The following is a 20,435-nucleotide window of genomic DNA, read 5'->3' as shown; positions in this document are numbered from 1 at the left end:
CCAGGAGAGAACAGTGGAGACAAGGTCCATAAATCCCAAGAGGGGCTAGCCAAAACATTCTCCACAGATCAGGCCAGAAAAATTCAGGAGGGCTAACAAAGGAGGACAGTAAATTTCAAAAGAGTAACAAGACCCTGGACAGGAGCAGTAAAAGAAAACACTCTGAGAACTGAGAAGCAAGAGGCAATTCTGGACCTGGGGAGAGTGACGGATGTCGCTTTTGGAGTTAATGGGTTTGGAGTGTGGGGGTCTTTGGGCTCACTCTGGGAAAGCTTTCACCAGAGCTCCCCTTTCAGCGGCATGCAGCGAGCTTCCCAGGCTGAGCTTCTCTCTGAGACAGAGACGGTAGTTATATTTAAAGAACACGTTCCATATCTTTACCTTTGGGTCAGTGCTCTGTAGACATTCCCTACAGCAGTCTGATACCTGCTTGGATCTTATGCTTTGTAATCTAGGCCTTGGCGCCTAAGGATCTTGGTTTCTACAGCTGGGTCAATGGCTATGCTAATATCTTCTATCCCCACCTCCTTGAGCGAGTCTTGTGGAACATCCTTTCCAGTTTTCTCTTCCTGTCCTCCATCATGACAACTGAGAGAGCCAATCACAAAGAGGACAATGGGATTTTAGAATTATTAGGAGCAAGTGTATATATACCCTAGGCATGAATCCATTACTGCATCCTCAACCCTTCCCGGTACCGGTACCTTGGGCTCAGGAGTCTTTGCTTTGTTTTTATTCCTTTTCTTTCCTCTAAATAAAATTTTTCTTACCTACTCTTTTAAATAAAGTTTTCTTCCTTCTGCTTATTTACCCGGGATTTATCAAAGTCTCTCCTGTGGCTTCATGAAACACAGAACCTATGGGGGTCTAGTGATTAGGATTCAGAGCTTGCATCCCAATAACCTGTGTTCAATTCCCGGGTAGGGGACTATATCTGCAAAAGCTGTAATTATGGCAACAGTGTGCATATCAATGCAAGTCTGTGACCTTTGATGAGCAACCTACATTCTGCTTTACTCCCCAAATACAGCCTTTCTGCTCATGCAGAGATCAGGGGAATTGTCACCAACAAAACTTGAACAGAAAGAGAGGTGCGGCAGCCCCTGCCGCTGAACGCCAGTGACCTCACTGGAAAAGAGGGAGGCTTTCACTCAGACACATAATACATCTGAGTGAATAAGACCCCCTTCCCCTGTGCGCTGGACTGGACAGTCAATGACAGGTAAGATGGGGGCAGAAGGCACTGGCCAGCCTCATGTCTGTGACTCCTGACGACCTAAGATAGGCGCAGTCCCCGAGGGGCTTCATATTAATAATCTTTGGCGTTCAATTCAAATATATGGCTAAAGGTCTATAAGCCCAATCTAGGCAATAAGGCTGCAGTAAAAAACCCCTCCTTTTCTTGAAAACAAGGCTGCTAAGAGCGTTGCCTACAAACAAGCCTGATGGAATTACCTACAAAGCAGTTTAACTATTAACCAGTTAGTCATTGTTCCTGAATAAAAAGCAACTTAGCAACCTGTCTGTAATTATACTATTTTCTTACCTATCTGACTTTTTCTATATATGTGAAAAATCAGTTTCAGGAAATGTATTGTAACCACATATGCTTAGCAACTTGTAAATCATTAGCTAGAAAATTGTATTCTATGCCTAAGTAACAAAAAACATTGTTATGCTGGGAAAATAAATTTTGTGTGACCTAATGCCTTTTAAAAATGTATAAATATGCGTAATGATTTGAGCAAATTACATTGAGATCTTCACTCTTGAAGTGTGTCTTTCTGTCATTTCTGCACCGAATCCTTGACCGCCCTGCTCAGTCTCTCATCACTGGGTTAGCCTTGCTAATCCACCGCTGCACTGGTCCGCGGCAGAGAAGCCTTTATTCATCACTCAGTACTCCTCCAACAAAACCTTCAAGAAGGAAAAGTGAAATGTGACATCCTGTTAGGGAGAAATGATGTCCTGAGCTAATCCCATACAGGCTTTGTGGACTCCACTCCCAGTCCAGACTAAAGCCATCAAGACATTGGGAAAGACAAATCCCATCACCACCAAAGGGAATGTGGCTGGGACCTGAGGGTGGAGTTGGGCAGCCAGGTTGGGTATAAAAACCAAACATGTGGGCCTTGGGGGGCTCGCTATCGCTCGCCTCCTGGCTTCACGGCTCCTGGCTCGCGGCCAGCTCTCAGAGTGCCATTTTGGGATTCCTGATCAGCGGATCGGGTAGGACGCATTTAAAACTTTGTCTCCCACTTTTCTCCCTGAGCTGTACATTTCCTCATTTCCCCTTCCCTTGTAAATAAACCTTTTATTAACCTTTCACGTGTGCCTGCAGTAGAGCATTGATAAGTCCTTTTAAGCATGCGGGTGAGGACCCACAGTCAGGCACCCCGTTTTGTATCAGGGTTGCTCTACAACAATCCCACTGCCAGAGAAGGAAGGAGACCCAGAGTTGTCTGACTTTGTTGATTAATAGCAATGATACCTACTTAGGCAGCAGACCTTAAAAGGAACTGAACCACAAGTTTTGTTTCAGCCCTAGTGGAATACATCAGGAACAGGGAAAACAGGAGCACAAGCACTGAAGGGGGTAGGCACCATCTTTCACTATCTTTATATCCCCAGCACAATTCCTGGTACACAAAAGATCTAATAAACATGTCTTCTAAAGAAATAGGCTGATTCATGCCCCAGTACTGCTGTTAGGGGGAAATGATGTCCTAAGTTGTATTGGGGTTGCTCTACAACACTGACACTGCTTGCCAAGGGATCTCACATAGTTTATGATGGAGGACAAGAATAGAAAAATAGGAAAGGAGCCCTCACAAGACCAAAACCTGACTCACACAAGGAGGTGGGGGTTAAGGGGAATAACATGACCATTAACCCAGCAGTAGAGGTCGTGACCCTCAGGCACCAGGGCCTTATCACAAGGCTTGAGACAGAAGCAGAATCAGAATGCTATAGGGAGTGGAGCACAGGTCTGAGGGTAAAGATATGGAGATTGGACCCACCCTGGAATTTCTGATCCCTTTCTAGTTTTGCCTGTTACCCAACATCAGCAAGAAACAGGCCACTCCACGGAGGAGTGAACCCACCCAAAGAGAAAAGGCCTATATCAGTGCAGTCTCTGCACAGGCTCAGGGCAGCCCTCCCGCTGCCCACCTGTGACTATGCAGTTGCCTCTTTTTGTTACAGGCAGGGAGAGGGGCACCCCAGACCCCACAGATCTGCCTGCTCTAAATAGTTTCTGCCATCAGCTGCATCAACACAAAACATTTATGAGACTTTAATGTGAAGGAACTTTAATACAGTTAGGAAATAATACAGGAAAGGCAAAGAATATAGTTTCTAAATCAAGCACCCAAAGTTACCCGTCCCCTCGTGGGTGAAAGTCCACCCAAGCAGGACTGGCCCAGAGCAAGGCCCCAAAGCCTGCCACAAGTCTAAAGCACCTTCCAGTGGGGACCCACAGAAAGGATCAAAAACAACCAGACAAGTCTGGAAGGAAAAGAGCAAAATCAAAATCAAAACAAAAACTGCCATGGTCAACTCCCCACGAATCTCTCACCCACATCTGTGTCACCCAGTCCACGACCAAAAGGCAAGCGCAGTTTCTTCACGTGTCTCTCGGCTCCATGTGCCTCCTCCAGGCCTCCTTCTGGCTCCATCCTGCTTCCTTCCTTCCTCAGCCTCCTCTGCAGCATCCTCTCTCCCTGCTCAGCTCCACCCTCCCTTGGGTGGGGCGGGAAACCTGGAACCTCCCCCCTCCCTGGGGACCACCCTGTTACATTTTCACCAACTCTCTAGCTCTGCAGGCCAGCAGCTTTCTGGATGCCATGACCTGTACATGCCAGAACTTCTTTTCACTGACCTCCCTAAGCAGAGGCCGCTCTCCTCAAGGCCACCCGCCTGCAACCATGCAGGCCTCTCTTAGCAAACCTGTCCCTTTCCCTTTCCCTAATAAACCTGTTCCTTAAATATAACTAATGTCTCTGCCTCATGGAGAAACTCACCTGGGGAACTTGCCACGCGCTGCTGAAAAGGGAGCTTTGGTGAAACCTTTCCCAGAGTGCACTCGACAACCTACAACATTTTGGCGACCATAAAGAGACTCTTCACATCATCTGGTGCCAACATCAGTTTACTTACCTTATCAGTTATCTCCTCTATTGATCCAGCTGATCCAGGTTGGTCACTGCTTATGCTGATCTCACAGGGTTATTTTTCAGGTGAGATGAGACAAGCACTTGAGAATATCTGGTGAACACTGAAGAGTCATCCACACACATGTGTACATGTGTGCACACACATATAAGTGTATGTGTGAGACTCCAATTTATTTTAAGAAATAGATATTAGGTCTTAGTTCCCCATAGAGCACCTAAAATCTTTAGAATTTCCTTTGAGAGCAGTAAAGATGTCTTTTGTTATGTCAATGAGGTGAGTTACTAACAGACTTAAGAATGAAGCTGGTTCTAAGAAAACCAGTCAGAGGACTGGCAGGTTAAAACTCAGTTCCCAACACAATGTTAGGGAAGGGGAGAGGTGCAGAGATTTTGTTATAAAGCAGGATAAGGAGCACCATAGAAACCTCAAAACTGCCCACTCTAAATAGTTTCTACCACCTGCTACATCAAGACAAAACATACTCTAGTGCATAAGACCTTTAACGGAAGGGAACTTTAATACAATCAGTGTGCAATATAGACAAGAAAAAGAATAAAATTTGCAAATCAAACACCCAAAGTTACACATCCCTGGTGGGTAAATGGCCGGCCAAACAGTTGACCCAACACAGGGCCTCTGAGGCCTGAAACCCTGCCACAAGCCTAAGGTACCTCCTGGTGGGGACCCACAGGTAAGGGGCAGAAGGAGCCCAGCATGTCTGGGACAGAAAGAATAAAATAAAAATCAAGATTAAAAAATTCCATCGTTAACTTCCCCATGGGTCTCTCACCCACATCTGTTTCAACCAGTCCAGGATCAAAAAAGCAAGTGCGGCTTCTTCACAAGTCTCTCTGCTCCATGTGCCAACTTCTTGTCTCTCTAACTCTCCATCCTCCATCCTTTCTTCCTACCCATCTGCTCTCCAGCTTCTTCTCCTCCCTCCTCAGCTCCACCCTTCCTTGGGTGGGGCAGGGAACCCGGAACCTCTCCTTTTCCTTGTTACAGTTTCAGTTCAATCACTGGTGATTTAATCAATTGTATCTGTAATGGCAGGCTTCAAAGAGCTGGTGAGTTGGTGAACACAAGGGGATTTGGAGACGGTGGCAAGCTAAGAGAGCAGGGAAGTTCAATGCCTTTCCCCCATACCTTGTCCTATGTATCTCCTCTACCTGACTTTCCTGGATTAAAACCTTTTATAGTAAACCAGCAATCTAGTAAGTAAAATGTTTTTCTGAGTTCTTGAGTTACTCTTGCAAATTAATCACCCTCAAGGGAGGGCGTCACAGGAACAGATGATTTATTCATAGTCAGTAGCACTGGGTTTGGCATCTGAAGTTGGAGGAGGGTGTGTTTCGTGGAACTGAACCTTTTATCTATAGGGTCTAACACTGTAGAATTGAGTTGAATTGTAGGACATCCACGTGATGCCAAAGAATTTGTTGGTCTGTGTAGGAAGCCCTGACACATCAGAATTTGGGGTCAGAACTGTGTTGGCGATCGGAAGTAGGGTCACAGAATTATGGTGTATATGATAAAAGGTTACAACTCTGTCTACTTGGTGTTGATGAGAAAACATATTATTAAGGGCCTCCCCTGGTGGCACAGGCGGTTGAGCACAGCACTGTGAAGCTGTCCACAGCCTCTGCAGCCCTGGTTCGATCCAGGCCTGCCGGCCAGTGAGGTTCCCACATGGTGCAGCACCTCTCCTGTCATACTGTAACAGGGTGGTCCCCAGGAAAGGGGGAGGTTCCCTGCCCCACCCAAGGGAGGGTGGAGCTGAGCAGGAAGAGGAGAAGCTGAAGAGGAGACTGAGGAAGGAAGCAGGATGGAGCCAGGAGACCTGGAAGAGGCGCATGGAGCCTAGAGACACATGAAGAAACTGTGCTTGTCTTTTGGTCGTGGACTGGGTGACACAGATGTGGGTGAGACCCGTGGGGAGGTGACAATGGCAGCTTTTATCTTGATGTTGATTTTGCTCTTTTCCTTCCGGGCTTGTCCGGTTGTTTGTGACCCTTTTCTGTGGGTCCCCACTGGAAGATGCTTTAGACTTGTGGCAGGCCTTGGGGCTTTGCTCTGGGCCAATCCCATTTGGATGGACTTTTACCCACGAGGGGATGGGTAACTTTGGGTGCTTCATTTAGAAACTAGACTCTTTGCCTTACCTGTATTGTTTCCTAGTTTTATTAAAGTTCCTTCCCATTAAAGTCTCCTATGTTTTGTGTTGATGCGGCGGATGGCAGAACCCATTTAGAATAGGCAGGTTTGCGGGGTTTGGGCTGCCCCTCTCCCTGTCCTATAACAATACCCTTTGCTTCCCTCAGCAGTGTATTTCAGTGAGTCTGCCTGTTCTCTTCCCCGCTCTGTCTCTGGTGAATCCGCTCATCCTCCAATGAATCTGGCCTGTACCCCGGTTCTTGTATGTATGGATAAATAAATACATCTTTAAAATATATATATATTATTAAGCAAATGAATATAATAAAGATTCCAGCAGAACTTCCAGCTCAGGTGCAATGAACACTTCAGTGCAGTCATAATTAACAAGTTTGCATAATTCCAGCTCTTTCCTTTAAAAATTCATGGCCAGGGCCTCAGCACTCCTATCTAAACAAAGTTGCATTTCAGAAGGATGGGATAGCCAGTCAAAGCTGGTCTGTCTCTCCAAGGCCATCGGGACTGAAGCAAATGGTTGTGCCTGCTGAAAAAAGATGCTATCAATGTAACAAATATGAAGATAGTTATGTGTACAAGGAACCCTTTGTCTTTAAACTTGTGCTCAGACCTTACAGGGCTACACAAGTCTGGGACCTCATGCATGAGTAATAAAGCTTTCCATGACCTCACCATTCCTGAAGTACCCCTGGTTCTTCCTCTGCCTGGGTAAAAGGCCAGAATTTCTACAACAGTGTTGCTATATATATTTGCTTAGAAGTTAATATTTTATGTATCAATTTTCTTATGACATTAATCAGTGTGATAAAGTTGTCCAACTTGTAACATAAATATAGGCCATAGAACTTAATAAAACCTCTTTTAACATAGCCCCTAATTATTATGTGACTCTTCTGAAAAATCAAAAATTCTGCTCACCCATTAATTATACTCTGCTACCTCAGAAATACTAGCTGAAGTGTGAAGATGGTTTCACTTTCCAAAGAAAGAATTAGATCAGAAAGCCACAGCTGTGAGAACTGAGTCTACCTGAATTCCTTATTATAAGTCATGGTAAATAAAATGAGATAGGGGAGGGAAAAATAAAAGAGGTCAAAGAAAATTCAAAAAAAAAAAAGAATGAACATTAAAATGGGGCAAAACAAAATTTTTTTAAGATTTATTTATTTATTTGTACAAGAACCAGGGTACAGGCCAGATACGCGGTAGGGTGAGAGGATTCACCAGAGACAGCAGGGAACAGAACAGGCAGACTGAAGAAACACACTGCTGAGGGGAGCAGTGGGCGAGACAGGAGAGGTCTGCTGTGCCATGTGGGACCCTTGCTGGCCGGCTGGGAACGAACAAGCGCTGCAGAGGCTGCTGACAGTTTCACAGAGCGGCTCTCAACCGCATGGGCCACCAGGGAAGGCCCTCCCAATACATTCTTTAGATAAAGTAAATTTTTACCACTAACAACCCTCAAGTGAATGGTTTGGAATCTACCATGAAGCGATCACAAGCCAGGATATGACGAGTTGTAGGGATGGAATGATCTCATGAAAGGAAGAGCAAAGACAAGACTCCGGCCCTCTGACGATGCTGTGTTAAAGCTGCCTTGAGTGTCCACCTGTTCCTTGAGGAACAGCACACAGACCCTAATGTTGATTCCTTTATGCTGAATTACATAAGCTTTAATTAATTCCTACTTGATACTGTTGGGGAGGGGAGGGAAGTATGTCCTGAACAAATTCCACAAATAGGTCTTATGGGCCCCACCCCCACCCAGACCAAAGAGATCCAAGACATCAAGGACGACAAGTCCCATAACATTATCACCACTGAAGGGAGGCTTGCTGGGACTGAGGGTGGAGTTAAGCAGCCAGGTTTTGTACATAGCCAGACACGTGGGCCATGGGGGTGCTTGGCTTTTTGCCAGATTTCAGCATGCTATTGGGATTCCAGCTTATTATATGTCCCTTTGAAGCCTGTGGGTGAGGACCCACAGTCAGCCAATCCATTTCACATTGGGGTTGCCCTGTAACAATACCTGCAGCATTACAATTTCCATTATTTCTATTTTTTGAAGAACTCAAGAACCCAGAATCCATTAACAGTTCATAAGGAAGAGAGTCACCCTTCTGTGTCCCACATGGAGTAGTTCAGGGTGCAGGTGCAACCTTAGGACCCAATTATCATATCCCTGGAGAGAGTCCCGGAACTATGGGAGCAGAGAGACCACTGGCATTTTCTGCTCCTTAGAATGACCCTGCCTTCCTAGAAGTGCCCTGAGTTAAAGTGAATGGAAATAAACACCTTGGGAAAGTAATTTTCAGGAAGGACAAGTATACCCAAACTTGGAGATATCCTCAACAACTCCTGCACCACCCAGAAGGCCCAGTGCTCCCCTAGGTATTTTCCCAGAGTTAATCAGTGACCAACCAGAAAACAGACTCAGGGCTGTAGGTCGAGGGACCAAGGGTAACTGGGGGAAAGGTGACAAGGTGTCCCTTTCTATGGAAGCGCCAGGTCTGGCTCAGGCTGTGCCAAACCCCTTAGCACAGGACATCCTTTTCCCCTAAACTAGGAACCCAGGGGCTTAACCAGGACTAGGTGAATTTCAGAAAATAGTAATTTCATAAGGAAACAGGGTATAGTCTGAAGGAGATCATTTATTTCTTTTTCTTTTCATTTGAGTTATCTAATTTCTATATTATTACACAAAAAAGGCTGAATAAAAGAGATAATAGAACATTTTTAACTAGTTAAAACATTATTCATAATTACTTTAAAAGATGCCTTTGTTTTTTAACCTCTGGTATCTTAATTATGGGAATCAAACATCCTCAGCATATTCAACGTTGCCCTGTGGATTTATAAAAGATGGAAACAACATTTGCCACAAAAAGGATAAGAAGGATTTTTCTAGTCCTCCCCTCCCACTTGCTCCTCTATACATATAGCCACTTACATAATGTGATGCACCTACACGAAAGATGTATGAAGCTCAGAAATCAGTCTGTGCTAGATCAAATATGGAAATAGAAAATTTACACACATCCATTGTTTTTTAAATTTTAATTTTGTTGTTTCAGCAAATTTATGACATCTCTTTTAAATTAAGTACCCCCCTCTCTTTACCAGGCTAACACGGAAAGGGTGTTGGTGAAAGGAATCACAGCGATTTCCCGGGTCCCTGCCCTAAGCGCGGAGGATCCTTCTCAAACACTCTTCCATACAGGGCCATCACCAAGACAGGCAAAGGGACTCCGCTGCGGCTCCTCAGACGTCCATCTCCTAAAATCTGACCAAGGAAATCAAAGGATTAAGTTCAGGGCTTGGTTTCCAGCCAAGAGAACTTCTCTGATAAAATCATTCTTTAAAAGCAGCATAAAAAGCACCAAGGATTCGCTGTGAGAAGACCCATATTTCAGGTATGAGAACACACATGTTTCAGATCTCAAGGTCAGATAGCAGAGGAACTTTGGGTGAAAATAGGGCAAATAAAATATTGCAGGTAGTCATATGAGACAATGCAAAAAAAAAAAAAAAAGATCTAACTCATGAAGCACTGCCTAATTATACACTATCACTATGATTAGAACAACTTCTCAAAATAATGCACCCACAACATAAATTGCAGATGCATTATTTAATTTATTTAATGTGGACCTTCTGTACCATGCAAACAAAGGGAACATTGTTGCCATGATCCCCGTAATCAATATTACTTTAATTTTTCCATAATAGCACTGCTGCCCTGGATCTCAAAATCTCATTATGTCAAAAAGTGAAACTTCCAACACAGCCTAAAGACAATCTAGAACCACAACTTGCCTTCTAGATCATAGCTTCTACATATCATATAAGTATACATATGTAACATGAGCCACTATATTGCAATGTTGTCAAATCGCTTCAAGCATTTTCAGTCTGCCAGTCTACCCCATCTGTTCAGAGAAATGTACCATCCAGAAAACTGCCTACCTCATAATGTCCCTCAGGGGCAAGCTGACTGCCACTGAGAACCATCTGTGGGAAAACATAACTCGTTCCAAATGTGCCACTGAGGGAGAATTCTTCAAATTTGCTAAAAGCTGACCCCACAGGCTCCCCACAAGTTCTCAGGTCCGTGGTTTGACACTTCAATAATGTGCAGACCTATACAGGAAAAGAAAAAAAGTGGTCTGAAATCTGAGAAATATTCTCTCAGCTAAATGACAAGATTTCAAAGAATAGTGGAAGAGTCATAGTCTGCCTCTTTAGCAGAGTTTTCAATTGCAGATCATGACCCATGCCTGGGTGCCTTCTGAAATCATTCTAAGTGGTCAGGATTCGCTCCTTTTTTCCAATGAGACAAAACAGAATATACAGATTATTAAAAATCAGAGTGCCTTGCATATTATCATACCACATCATTTCTAATTCTAATATGAATTATCTCATAATGATAGGGGGAAAGGATGTCCTGTGCAAACTCCATACAGGCTTTGTGGATGCCACCCCCACTCCATCAAGACACTGGGAACTACAAATCCCATGATCCCCAAAGGGAGGTTGCGAGGACTTAAGGGCAGAGTTAAGCAGCCATTTTCTCTGGTTTGGTTTTATAACCAGCCATGTTTAGTGGGGTCTTGCTTTCTTGGCTCGTGCTCTTGGCCAGACAGGATTGGTCTTGGGGGGTCATTTGGGATTCTAGGTCAGTGGAATAGGTAGGACGCATTTAAGAATTTATCTCCCTCTTTTATCTCTGAGTTGTACATTTCCTCACTACCCTTTCCCTTGTAAGTAAACCTTTTACTAATCTTTTGTGTGTGCCTGCAGTTTAAGTCCCCTTTAAGCGCACAGGTGAGGACCCATAGTCAGGCAACCCATTTTATATGGGGCTTGCCCTGTAACCATAAGATGTTCATTTCAATGAAAATCTCTTCAACTCAGCTACACATTTTCACTGTACTGCATCCCAATGTGAAGTAGGTTTTTTATCTGGATTTCAGTTAAACACACTGAGAATGCATAGAAAAGGTACAGCTTTGTAAAATTGAACTTGACCTTACTAAAAACAAAATTGATTCACTTAATATTTTTACCTTGCAACTAAGAGAAGTAATTCAGTTCTTGCTGAGACAGAACAAATAAAGTTTTCTGGGAAGAATTCAGTAATAAGTGTAACAATAGACCAATTAATTGAATCCAACACAATATTTAAAGAAATACAACAAAGACCTAGAAGACAAAGTAATTTAAACATTTCTACCTGTAAATAATATTGGCCTTCTACTGTGTGCAGTCCATCAAAGACACCTAATGCATACACCTCATCTGTTCTCTTCACAGACATCTTGTAAGTTAAATGACAACACAGGTCTTTCTGGCAAACTGTGTAATTTCCTGCATTTTGTTTAAGCTCAGTGAAGATGAACTCATCAAAATAAATCATCCCCCGAAAATCTGACTGCTCAGATGTGGGGGGCTTGACACTTCTGGCATAAGCACTCCAGTTAATAGCTGCAGGGTAAGTGGGCTCTCCCCGAGGCCGAGACTTTAATTCTGACAGCAGCAGCTGGCCACTCTCTGTTTCCATGTCATAATGATACACGTTGACCGCCTCTGGTGTATAGATTCCACTCCCTGTGGGTGACAAAGTAACACAAATTTTGTCACAGTTTTGCATGGTCACAAACTAATAGAATCATGTCTATGAGAAATGAAATATAAAGTTAGAAAACCATAAATATTTTCAAGAGAGTTAAGGAGATAGTTTATCACATAGGAATAAGCTCCAACCTGGCTCTGTGCCCTCTATGAGATACCATGTGTGCTGAAATTATCGGTGGGCTTGGGAGGCTTACTTTTTTTATTTACCTACTCTTTTTTAGGCAACTTATCAACAAATTAGAAAATTCCCCAAATATGAGTATTATAGCTCTCCACTGATCTAATTTATTTATGCTTAAGATTCTCAAACTGGATCATCAACAAATAACAAAGCAATGTCGTGCCTATATTACATTGACCACAGATACAATAAAGGATGAACTCTAAAAATCTGATTAAGTCCAAAGTGATTAAGATTTATTTAATCATGGGCCTCCCCGGTGGCGCAGCGGTTGAGCGCTGGGTTGCGAAACTGCGCGCGGCCTCTGCGGCACCGGTTCGATCCCCGGCTGCTCCCCGGCCACCGGAGGAGGGTCCCACATGGCGCGCAGACCTCTCCTGCCGCCCGCTGCTCCCCTCAGCGGTGTACTTCCGTCCTTCTGCCTGCTCTGCTGCCCGCTCTGGCTCTGGTGAATTCTCTCACCCTCCCTCCCGCGCTTCTGACTGTACCCAGTGCATGTATAAACAAAACAAACAAACAAACCAGCAAACAAATAAATAAAGCATGCCTCTATTTAAAAAAAAAAAAAAAGATTTATTTAATCATGTCATAAGATTTTTTTTAAATATTCATTTTTATTTATTTATGTATACAAGAACTGGGGTGTAGGCCAGAGGTGTGGGAGGTGGGGAGTGAGAGAATTCACCAGAGACAGAGTGGGGAGCAGAACAGGCAGACTGACTGAAATACACTGCTGAGGGGAGCTGTGGGCGAGGCAGGAGAGGTCTTCTGTGCCATCTGTGGGTCAGCTCCTTGGCCTGGGGTGGAACCCAGGCTGCAGTGGCTGGTGATAGCCTGATAGCACTGAGATTTTAACCCCTGTGCCATCAGGGAAACCCATCTAAGTAAGATTTTTTTTTTTACAAATTAATTTCTTTATTTATACATATTTTATATACAATGGAACAAAGACAGTTTGTTCAATAAATGGTGCTGGGAAAACTGGACCACCACATGCAAAAGAATGAAACTAGAAGTCTTCCCCAGTAGCGCAGCAGGTTGAATGCAGCACTGTGAAGCTGTCTGCAGCCTCTGCAGCGCAGTTTCGATTCCCTGCCAGCCAGGGAGATTCCCACATAGTGTGACAGACCTCTCCCCTTATATTTAAAATGGGAAAATTGGGCCTTCCTGGTGGTGCAAGTGGTTAAGACGCAACCTATGAAAATATCTGCAACCACTGCAGTACAAGTTCGATCCCTGGCCAGGGAGAAACCCACATGGTGCAGCAGACCTCTCCTGCCTTGCCTGCTGCTCCCCTCAGCAGTGTACTTTGGTCCATCTTCGAGTTCTGTTCTCCACTCTGTTTCTAGTGAATCCTCTCACCCTCCCGCACTTCTGGCCTGTACCCCACTTCTTGTATAAATAAATAAATCTTTATTTCACTCCATGCACCAAAATCAACTCAAAATGGATAAAGGAACTGAACATAAGACCTGAAAGTATAAGTAAGATTTATTAACCCAGTTTTACTAAAGGATGTTGGCTGGAAAATCCTTCTTTTTGGCTTTGCTTTTTTAATGACACTTGTAAAACTGAGATAACATGTAAAACTGAGATAACATGTAAAACTGAGATAACAATGTTTAAATTTACCTTGTTCTTTACTCACAGGATAATGTTCTTAAGTGATGTTGTTCAAGAAATCCACACTATTACTAAATTTGTGACATTAGAGCTAATAAAGGATTCTTTTTTTCTTTTCTTTTTTTTTTTTTTGTGGGACCCTTGCCAGCGGCCGGGGAGTGAACCAGCGCTGCAGAGGCTGCGGGCAGCTTCACAGCCCAGCGCTCAACCGCTGCGCCACTAGAGGAGGCCCAATAAAAGAATCATTTCAAAAAAAAAGTGTGGCAAAAATCAGCGAGATCTTCCTAAGAACATGAGCGTTACCTGTCATATGCCAGTTACCTGTCATGTGCATGCTGGTGTTGTGGGTATTTGCAGCAAGCAGGTTCACACCCATGGCCCTGGCCCACGCTGAGTGGAAAGGAACAGCTGAGAGAAGGGGCAGCGTATTGTACCAGGCCGTGGGGTAGAGAACGCTGTCAACTTGAAATTCATCCACCACCATCACAGCCGGATTGTGAGAAAAAATGTCAAAGCAAGTGAAAATGCCAAACTTCCCAAAGGGAGTGTCAAAAGTCACAAATTCTGAATCCTTGGGGAAATCAAATTGAATTTCAGTTGCAAAGAGATTGTACTGTTAAAAAAGGTGGGGGAGGGAGGTAAAGGGAGGAGATTAGTAAGAAAATTGCCAGAAAGGACCAACACCCATAAAATATTTTTGTGCTTGTATGATGATATGCATATTTAATAGTTACAAACTTGTGTAAATCATACCCAGTATACCATGAGTTTTTTAATTTAGACATTCATCAAAAAACTTGATTTTTCTATAATCAGTGAATGAAATTATACTACAAATGATATTTAAGAGGCTACTTTCTGTCTTAAAATCAGAGGTTTACATTTTGAATTCTACAAATTTCAGATTGCTTTCCTCTGTATTCTTTAAATACCTACAACACTGCCCCTAAGAAGTCCAACACATTAATAAAATAGACTTGGTCATATCTAAGATACTGCTAGGCTTCTATAAGTGAAGAAAAGTAGATTTTAAATGAATTTAGATAATAAAATAACTAAGCCTTGTTAATTAGTAAGTTATTGGTAATTTTTTTCCAAACTGATTATTGCTTCAAGATTCCACTGACCCTGCTTGGAAGTACAGCATGTATTTTACTTGACCCAGGGATGAATTTCTATGCTCTAACAGCACAGCACCCCTCCCCACTTCAAGGAACAGCCCTCACTGCTTGCCTCTCCACTCCACCCGTCATTCTAAAGTGATAAACTCAGTGATTCTATTGATACTCACTGGAGTGAAAAAATGATGAGGTTTTGCAGGGCTTCTAGGGGGAGAAATGCCTCTTCCTCTAGATTTTGCTGCCCGAGGATGTGAGTTTTGTACTGAACAGCCCCATGGCTTCTAAAAAATAGTTTGCTTGACTAAAAGGTGTAGCAAAGAGCATGGAGAGCCAGAGTATGGACCTCTGAGGGACAGGATGCACCTGAAACTAGAACTACCCTCTTCTATGATCTATTTTTTTCAGGTACATGAGCCAGGAAATTCCCATTTTTTTTTAAGTCAATTTTATTTGGGTTTTCTATCATTGGAATTTTTTTTTAAAAAGGCCTAATTGAAGGAATAACTAAAGTTTAGTACAAAATATTAACAAATTAGGCCAAAAAAATAATTCTGGTATTAAATCCTGGATAAAATCTAGCATTTCTCTTTCCTCTCACAGAATATTCACTCTTTATTAGGATAGCATCACATCTGTTTTAATATTCTGCCATATTCTATTTTATGATTAATTCTGACTCAGAAACTTTCTATGAGACTGATGTAAATAAAGTTCCCTTTTCAACTAAAGTATTTTGAATGTATTCAAAATATAAATCTAAGTAATTTTAAAATTCAGGGCCTCCCTGGTGGTGCAAGGGGTTGAGTGCAGCGCTGTGAAGCTGTCCACAGCCTCTGCGTGCGAGTTCCATCCCGGGCCAGGGAGCTACCCACATGGCACAGCAGACCTCTCCTGACTCACCTGCTGCTCCCCTCAGCAGTGTACGTAGGTCTATCTGTCTATTCTCCTCCCCTCTCTGTCTCTGGTGAATCCTCTCACCTCCCACACCTCTGGCCTGTACCCCAATTCTTATAATCATAAATAAATAAATCTTTTAAAATAATAATAATAATTTAAAAATACATTCATAGCAATACTCTTATCAACATTCAAAGGACAAGTATGGGTACATATCACAAACAAGAAAAATAAAAAGTACCTCAAGTTTAGCCAAGGCACAAGTAATTCTCACCTTATGGTAGCGGGCCACCAGCCTCCCCTCAGAATCAAACACCACATCAGTGTTGTATTGGTAACGGCCATCGGGGGGACACTGCGGGTCACTGGCATTGCACGGCTTTTTGTCTCCAATGTTTGCCACAACATAGATGGAATTGTCCTTAGCCAGGCAGCTGAGTCTTTCTTGCACTGGAGTGTAGCCAAACCTAATTCAATAGATATTGCCTTAAACTTACTCTATTTCAGTGATTTCTAAACTTCCAAAGTGATACTTCATTTGCTTATTACATATAACACAACAGTTTTAAGTTAAGGATGAATCATAAAGATTTTAAAGCTCACAAGCAACATAATCTTCACCCTGATGAAAACTAAACTATTTTAACACATCAGATCCCAAATTGCAGTGTGAACGTGAAGTACAGAAAAGATGACAGTGGAGGATGAGATAGAAGTGAAGTATACTTTCTCTTAGAAACAACTCCCAAGAAAGCCAAGGAAGGCCTTGAAATTTAACAGATTCTAACTGGGAGGAACTTTTCTATAATACAAGCCAGTCTTTCTAAGAGGCAGCAAAAAGTTGGCCCCATATCCCTTGGTGGCACAGCGGTTGAGCACTAGGCTGCGAAGCTGCCCGCAGCCTCTACAGCACAGGTTCGATCCCCGGCTGCCGGCGAGGGCCCCACATGGCATGCAGACCTCTCCTGCCGCCCGCCGCTCCCCTCAGCAGTGTACTTCGGTCCTTCTGCCTGCTCTGCTCCCCGCTCTGGCTCTGGTGAATTCTCTCACCCTCCCGCGCTTCTGACTATACCCAGTGCTGGTATAAATAAATTAATAAAAATCTTAAAAAAAAAAAAAAAGTTGGCCCCATGTAGGGCATCTTCTATAGAATATAAATGAAACACTATGTACTAGAATTATTTTTAAAAAAGAGGGAGGGAGGGAAGGCAGGCAGAAAGGAAGAAAGAAAGGAAAAACTTCACTCGGCTGGCTCAGTTTTCTTATTTGCCAATGCAATATAATAACTTCCTTTCTTCCTTAGTGAGCTCACATTGGAGTTATCATCCTAAAAATAAGAAGGGATGGAAGTGATGAAATAGATGGAATCCTACTGACTTCAAATATTTCAATGGCTCTAATTTGAAGATGAGTCATATACATATGAACATACACAAAAAGCAGTAAAAAAACAAAAAACAAAAAACAAAGGAAGTTACAGAGAGAGAAGTGACACACTTTTAGCAACCAGAACATCTGTCAAAGAAGTGGATTCACTGGTCTCTGGAATTTTCAAGTGCAACATGGTGCCACAGACACTGAGTCCATTCAGTGAGCAGGCTCAGCGGAAATGGCTGTTCGAATTCCAACCATGCTAGTTAGTTACAGATGTGATATCTTAAGCCTTCTTTGTCTCCCCTTATATTTAAAATGGGAAAATTGGGCCTTCCTGGTGGTGCAAGGGGTTAAGACGCAACCTATGAAGATCTCCACAACCACTGCAGTACATGTTTGATACCTGGCCAGGGAGCAACCCACATGGCGCAGCAGACCTCTCCTGCATTGCCTGCTGCTCCTCTCAGCAGTGTACTTCTGTCAATCTGCCTGTTCTGTTCCCCACTCTGTCTCTAGTGAATCCTCTCACCCTCCCCACACCTCTGGCCTGTACCCCAGTTCTAGTATTCATAAATAAATAAATCTTAAAAAAAATTAAAAAAATAAAATGGGAAAATTCTCACCTGTTCCATAAACTGAATGAGATAAAGCGCATAGTATACTAGGCACAGTTCCTGGGACCAAATAGCGGCCATTATGGACTGGCCAGAGCTATTAACCAGAAGCTATTAACCAGAAGCTATACCAGGAAATTGATGGCTTTACTGCTTTTAGAGGTCATTTGGGTTCTCTCTGATCTGTACCTCTACATTTGATATTGAGCTTATCTTTGATCTCAGGAAAAATAGGGCAATACTGTCAATATTCATATTCATTAAGATCTTTAGTAACAATATGTTTGCTCTATTTTTTTAAAAAATAATTACACTTAACATTTACTATTTTTCCTCATAAGGAAAGTCCAAGGGAACATAAAATGTCAGCAATCTCAATAATATCTAAAAACTCAAGGATATCCACCACTTGGCCCTCTATTCGTTCTTTTAGGAATAAATACTAGCAAGAAACAGTGACTTTCTTTATCAATATTGCCATTAAATTAATTACTGGATTTCTTCTTTTATAACACATAACTGAAAGTTTGCCGTTTGAGTAATGTCTGAAAGACTCAATAATGTTAAACTTTCAGCAGCCATCTACCTTCAGAATTTAATTCATTGGAAACAAATTAGCAGATTTGGGGGCATGTTTCCCTTAGGGAAGTCAGCTTTATCAGCCTAGGTAAACAGTTTATTTTAGTGTAAGTCTCATGAATTACTGAAAACAATGAGACCTTCCTGCTTTGGGAAAAACCCTGCAACCAAATAGACATTAAGCCATCATTTCGTGGTTACTGTAAACACAGATTATGCAACACTCAGGGAATATTTTTTCAAAGGTGAAACCTCAGGGTAAGACCTGACTCACATAGCAGAGTTCTTATGTTACAGCGTTGAACTTGACTTTCCAATCAATTTCAGATTTATTAGAGTTTACTGAGCAAGTGCATATGTCTACAAAATTATCAAATGAAATTGCTTTTTAATGCACTGATTTTTCCATTAAAAGAATTACATGTGAGCTATTTTTAAAAGTAAATACACCTAAAGTAATCTATCATAAATCTTTTCTATGTTTTACATAGATTTTCTCTCTAAAAATTATACCTAAATTACAGTTATTAATAATTATTAAAATTTCAAGTTTGGATCCAGGTCCTTCTGTTAAAAATATATATATATAGTGCTAGTTAACACAGGAGACAGCACAATCATGTACAAATTCTACATATATTGCTTTACTTGATTCTCTTGTCTACTCTGTAAGAAAAGTAGGAGAGGAAATTTTATAATCCCTGTTTTTCAGATTAGAAATATCAAGCATTTAGGTTATTTGCCTCACATCACTCAGGTAGGATGTGGAAGACTATGGTCCTAGAGAGGGTGCTTCCTTTTTCAAGCTCTATGCAATTTCCACTCAATGCAAATAGCAGTGGTAGAGCAAAGCTCTTTGGAAACATAAGCTCATTCATTTTTCACCATTTCTACAAAAGAGGTAGGTATTGATGGGTGAACTTGCTTATATTTGGAAACACACATTAAATATAGATATTAAAACTATTTTACTTTGTCAAAACCCAAGTAAGCACATTCATCATAAAAACTGTGTACATGCACATTATTCATGAAGGAAACCTGTACATCATTACCTCATATTATTTACCAAATAGGGGCGGTGTCAAATGGTATGCATTATGAAGTATTAGAACCATCTAAGTCCATTGCCATGGAGTGTTTGCCAGCAAGAATACAAATTAAGGGCCTCCCCTGGTGGCGCAGCAGTTGAGCGCTGGGCTGCGAAGCTGCCCGCAGACTCTGCCGCACTGGTTCGATCCCTGGCTGCCGGTGAGGGTCCCACATGGCACAACAGACCTCTCCTGCCTCGCCCACTGCTCCCCTCAGCAGTGCATTTTGTCAGTCTGCCTGTTCTGTTCCCCGCTCTGGCTCTGGTGAATTCTCTCACTCTCCTGCACTTCTGACTGTACCCAGTGCTTGTATAAATAAATAAATAAATAAATATTTAAAAAGAAAAAAAAGAATACAAATTAAGTTTACTAAATTTGCCACTGGTATTTTATAGTATTACATTTTTTGGTTCAAAAATCAAACAGCAATGACATTACCTCTTGGGGTCTCTACAAGGAATCCAGTTCACTTCAGGGTCTGGGATATCCTCCAGATAGGGATAAATTGTCTCCCTTGTGAAAACCCAGCCATAAACACCATCTTCTGGAGTCACAATGATATGCGCACCCTGTTCAAAATAAGTGGGAGCAAAAGAGTTTCTCATAAATTCCAAAAACTTACCCTCACCAAGTTTCAAATCTCCTTTACAAAAACCCAAGCAGTAAAAAAAGGGTTATACCTTCCTGGCTGCCAGTTTAACTGCTTTCTCCAACACATCTATGTTCTTATTCATCAGGAGCAAAGCTTCTTCTTTTGGAACAGGTGTTTCTGTTCTGTTTGGTAGAATCACAGCATGCTCATACACTGCAGCAATAAAAGTCTCCAGTGCACCAACACCCAGGACAAGGAGGGCAAAAATTGCCACAAAATTTGGAAAATATGATGAAATCATGGCTACAACTTTGTGCTCTCTGATAAACTCAGATTTTGTGTGACTGGAAAAAAACTTGTGGTAAAGGCTGCTCTCTA

At 42.3% G+C, this 20,435-nt stretch overlaps 1 protein-coding gene across 1 annotated transcript; it reads right to left on the bottom strand.

Annotated features, from left to right (window-relative positions):
• Nucleotides 1–9,369: 9,369 nt before the first annotated feature.
• Nucleotides 9,370–20,214, bottom strand: LOC311166964 (vascular non-inflammatory molecule 3-like). Its single transcript, XM_084227686.1, has 7 exons — nucleotides 20,146–20,214; nucleotides 19,904–20,034; nucleotides 16,082–16,274; nucleotides 14,111–14,402; nucleotides 11,585–11,958; nucleotides 10,315–10,488; nucleotides 9,370–9,631 (listed from the first exon to the last, which is right to left on the bottom strand). The coding sequence occupies exons 1-7, from the start codon at nucleotides 20,197–20,199 to the stop codon at nucleotides 9,503–9,505; spliced, it is 1,347 nt and encodes a 448-aa protein (XP_084083812.1). The 5' UTR covers nucleotides 20,200–20,214; the 3' UTR covers nucleotides 9,370–9,502.
• Between the last annotated feature and the right edge of the window lie 221 nt (nucleotides 20,215–20,435).

The sequence above is a fragment of the Talpa europaea genome (assembly GCF_964194135.1).
Source record: "Talpa europaea genome assembly, chromosome: 2".
NCBI lineage: Eukaryota > Metazoa > Chordata > Mammalia > Eulipotyphla > Talpidae > Talpa > Talpa europaea.
The sequence above is the reverse complement of the archived record's forward strand: the minus strand, read 5'-3'. Positions and strand labels throughout refer to the sequence as shown.

Bases quoted from the DNA above. Each gene is read 5' to 3' on its own strand.
- LOC311166964 (XM_084227686.1), bottom strand. From the start codon at position 20,199: ATGAATAAGAACATAGATGTGTTGGAGAAAGCAGTTAAACTGGCAGCC. The intron at 10,489-11,584 runs GTAGAAATGTTT...TTTCCTGTATAG, and splicing joins AAGGCCAATATTATTTACAG to GTCTGCACATTATTGAAGTG. The intron at 9,632-10,314 runs GTAGGCAGTTTT...TTCCTTGGTCAG, and splicing joins CCCCTGAGGGACATTATGAG to ATTTTAGGAGATGGACGTCT.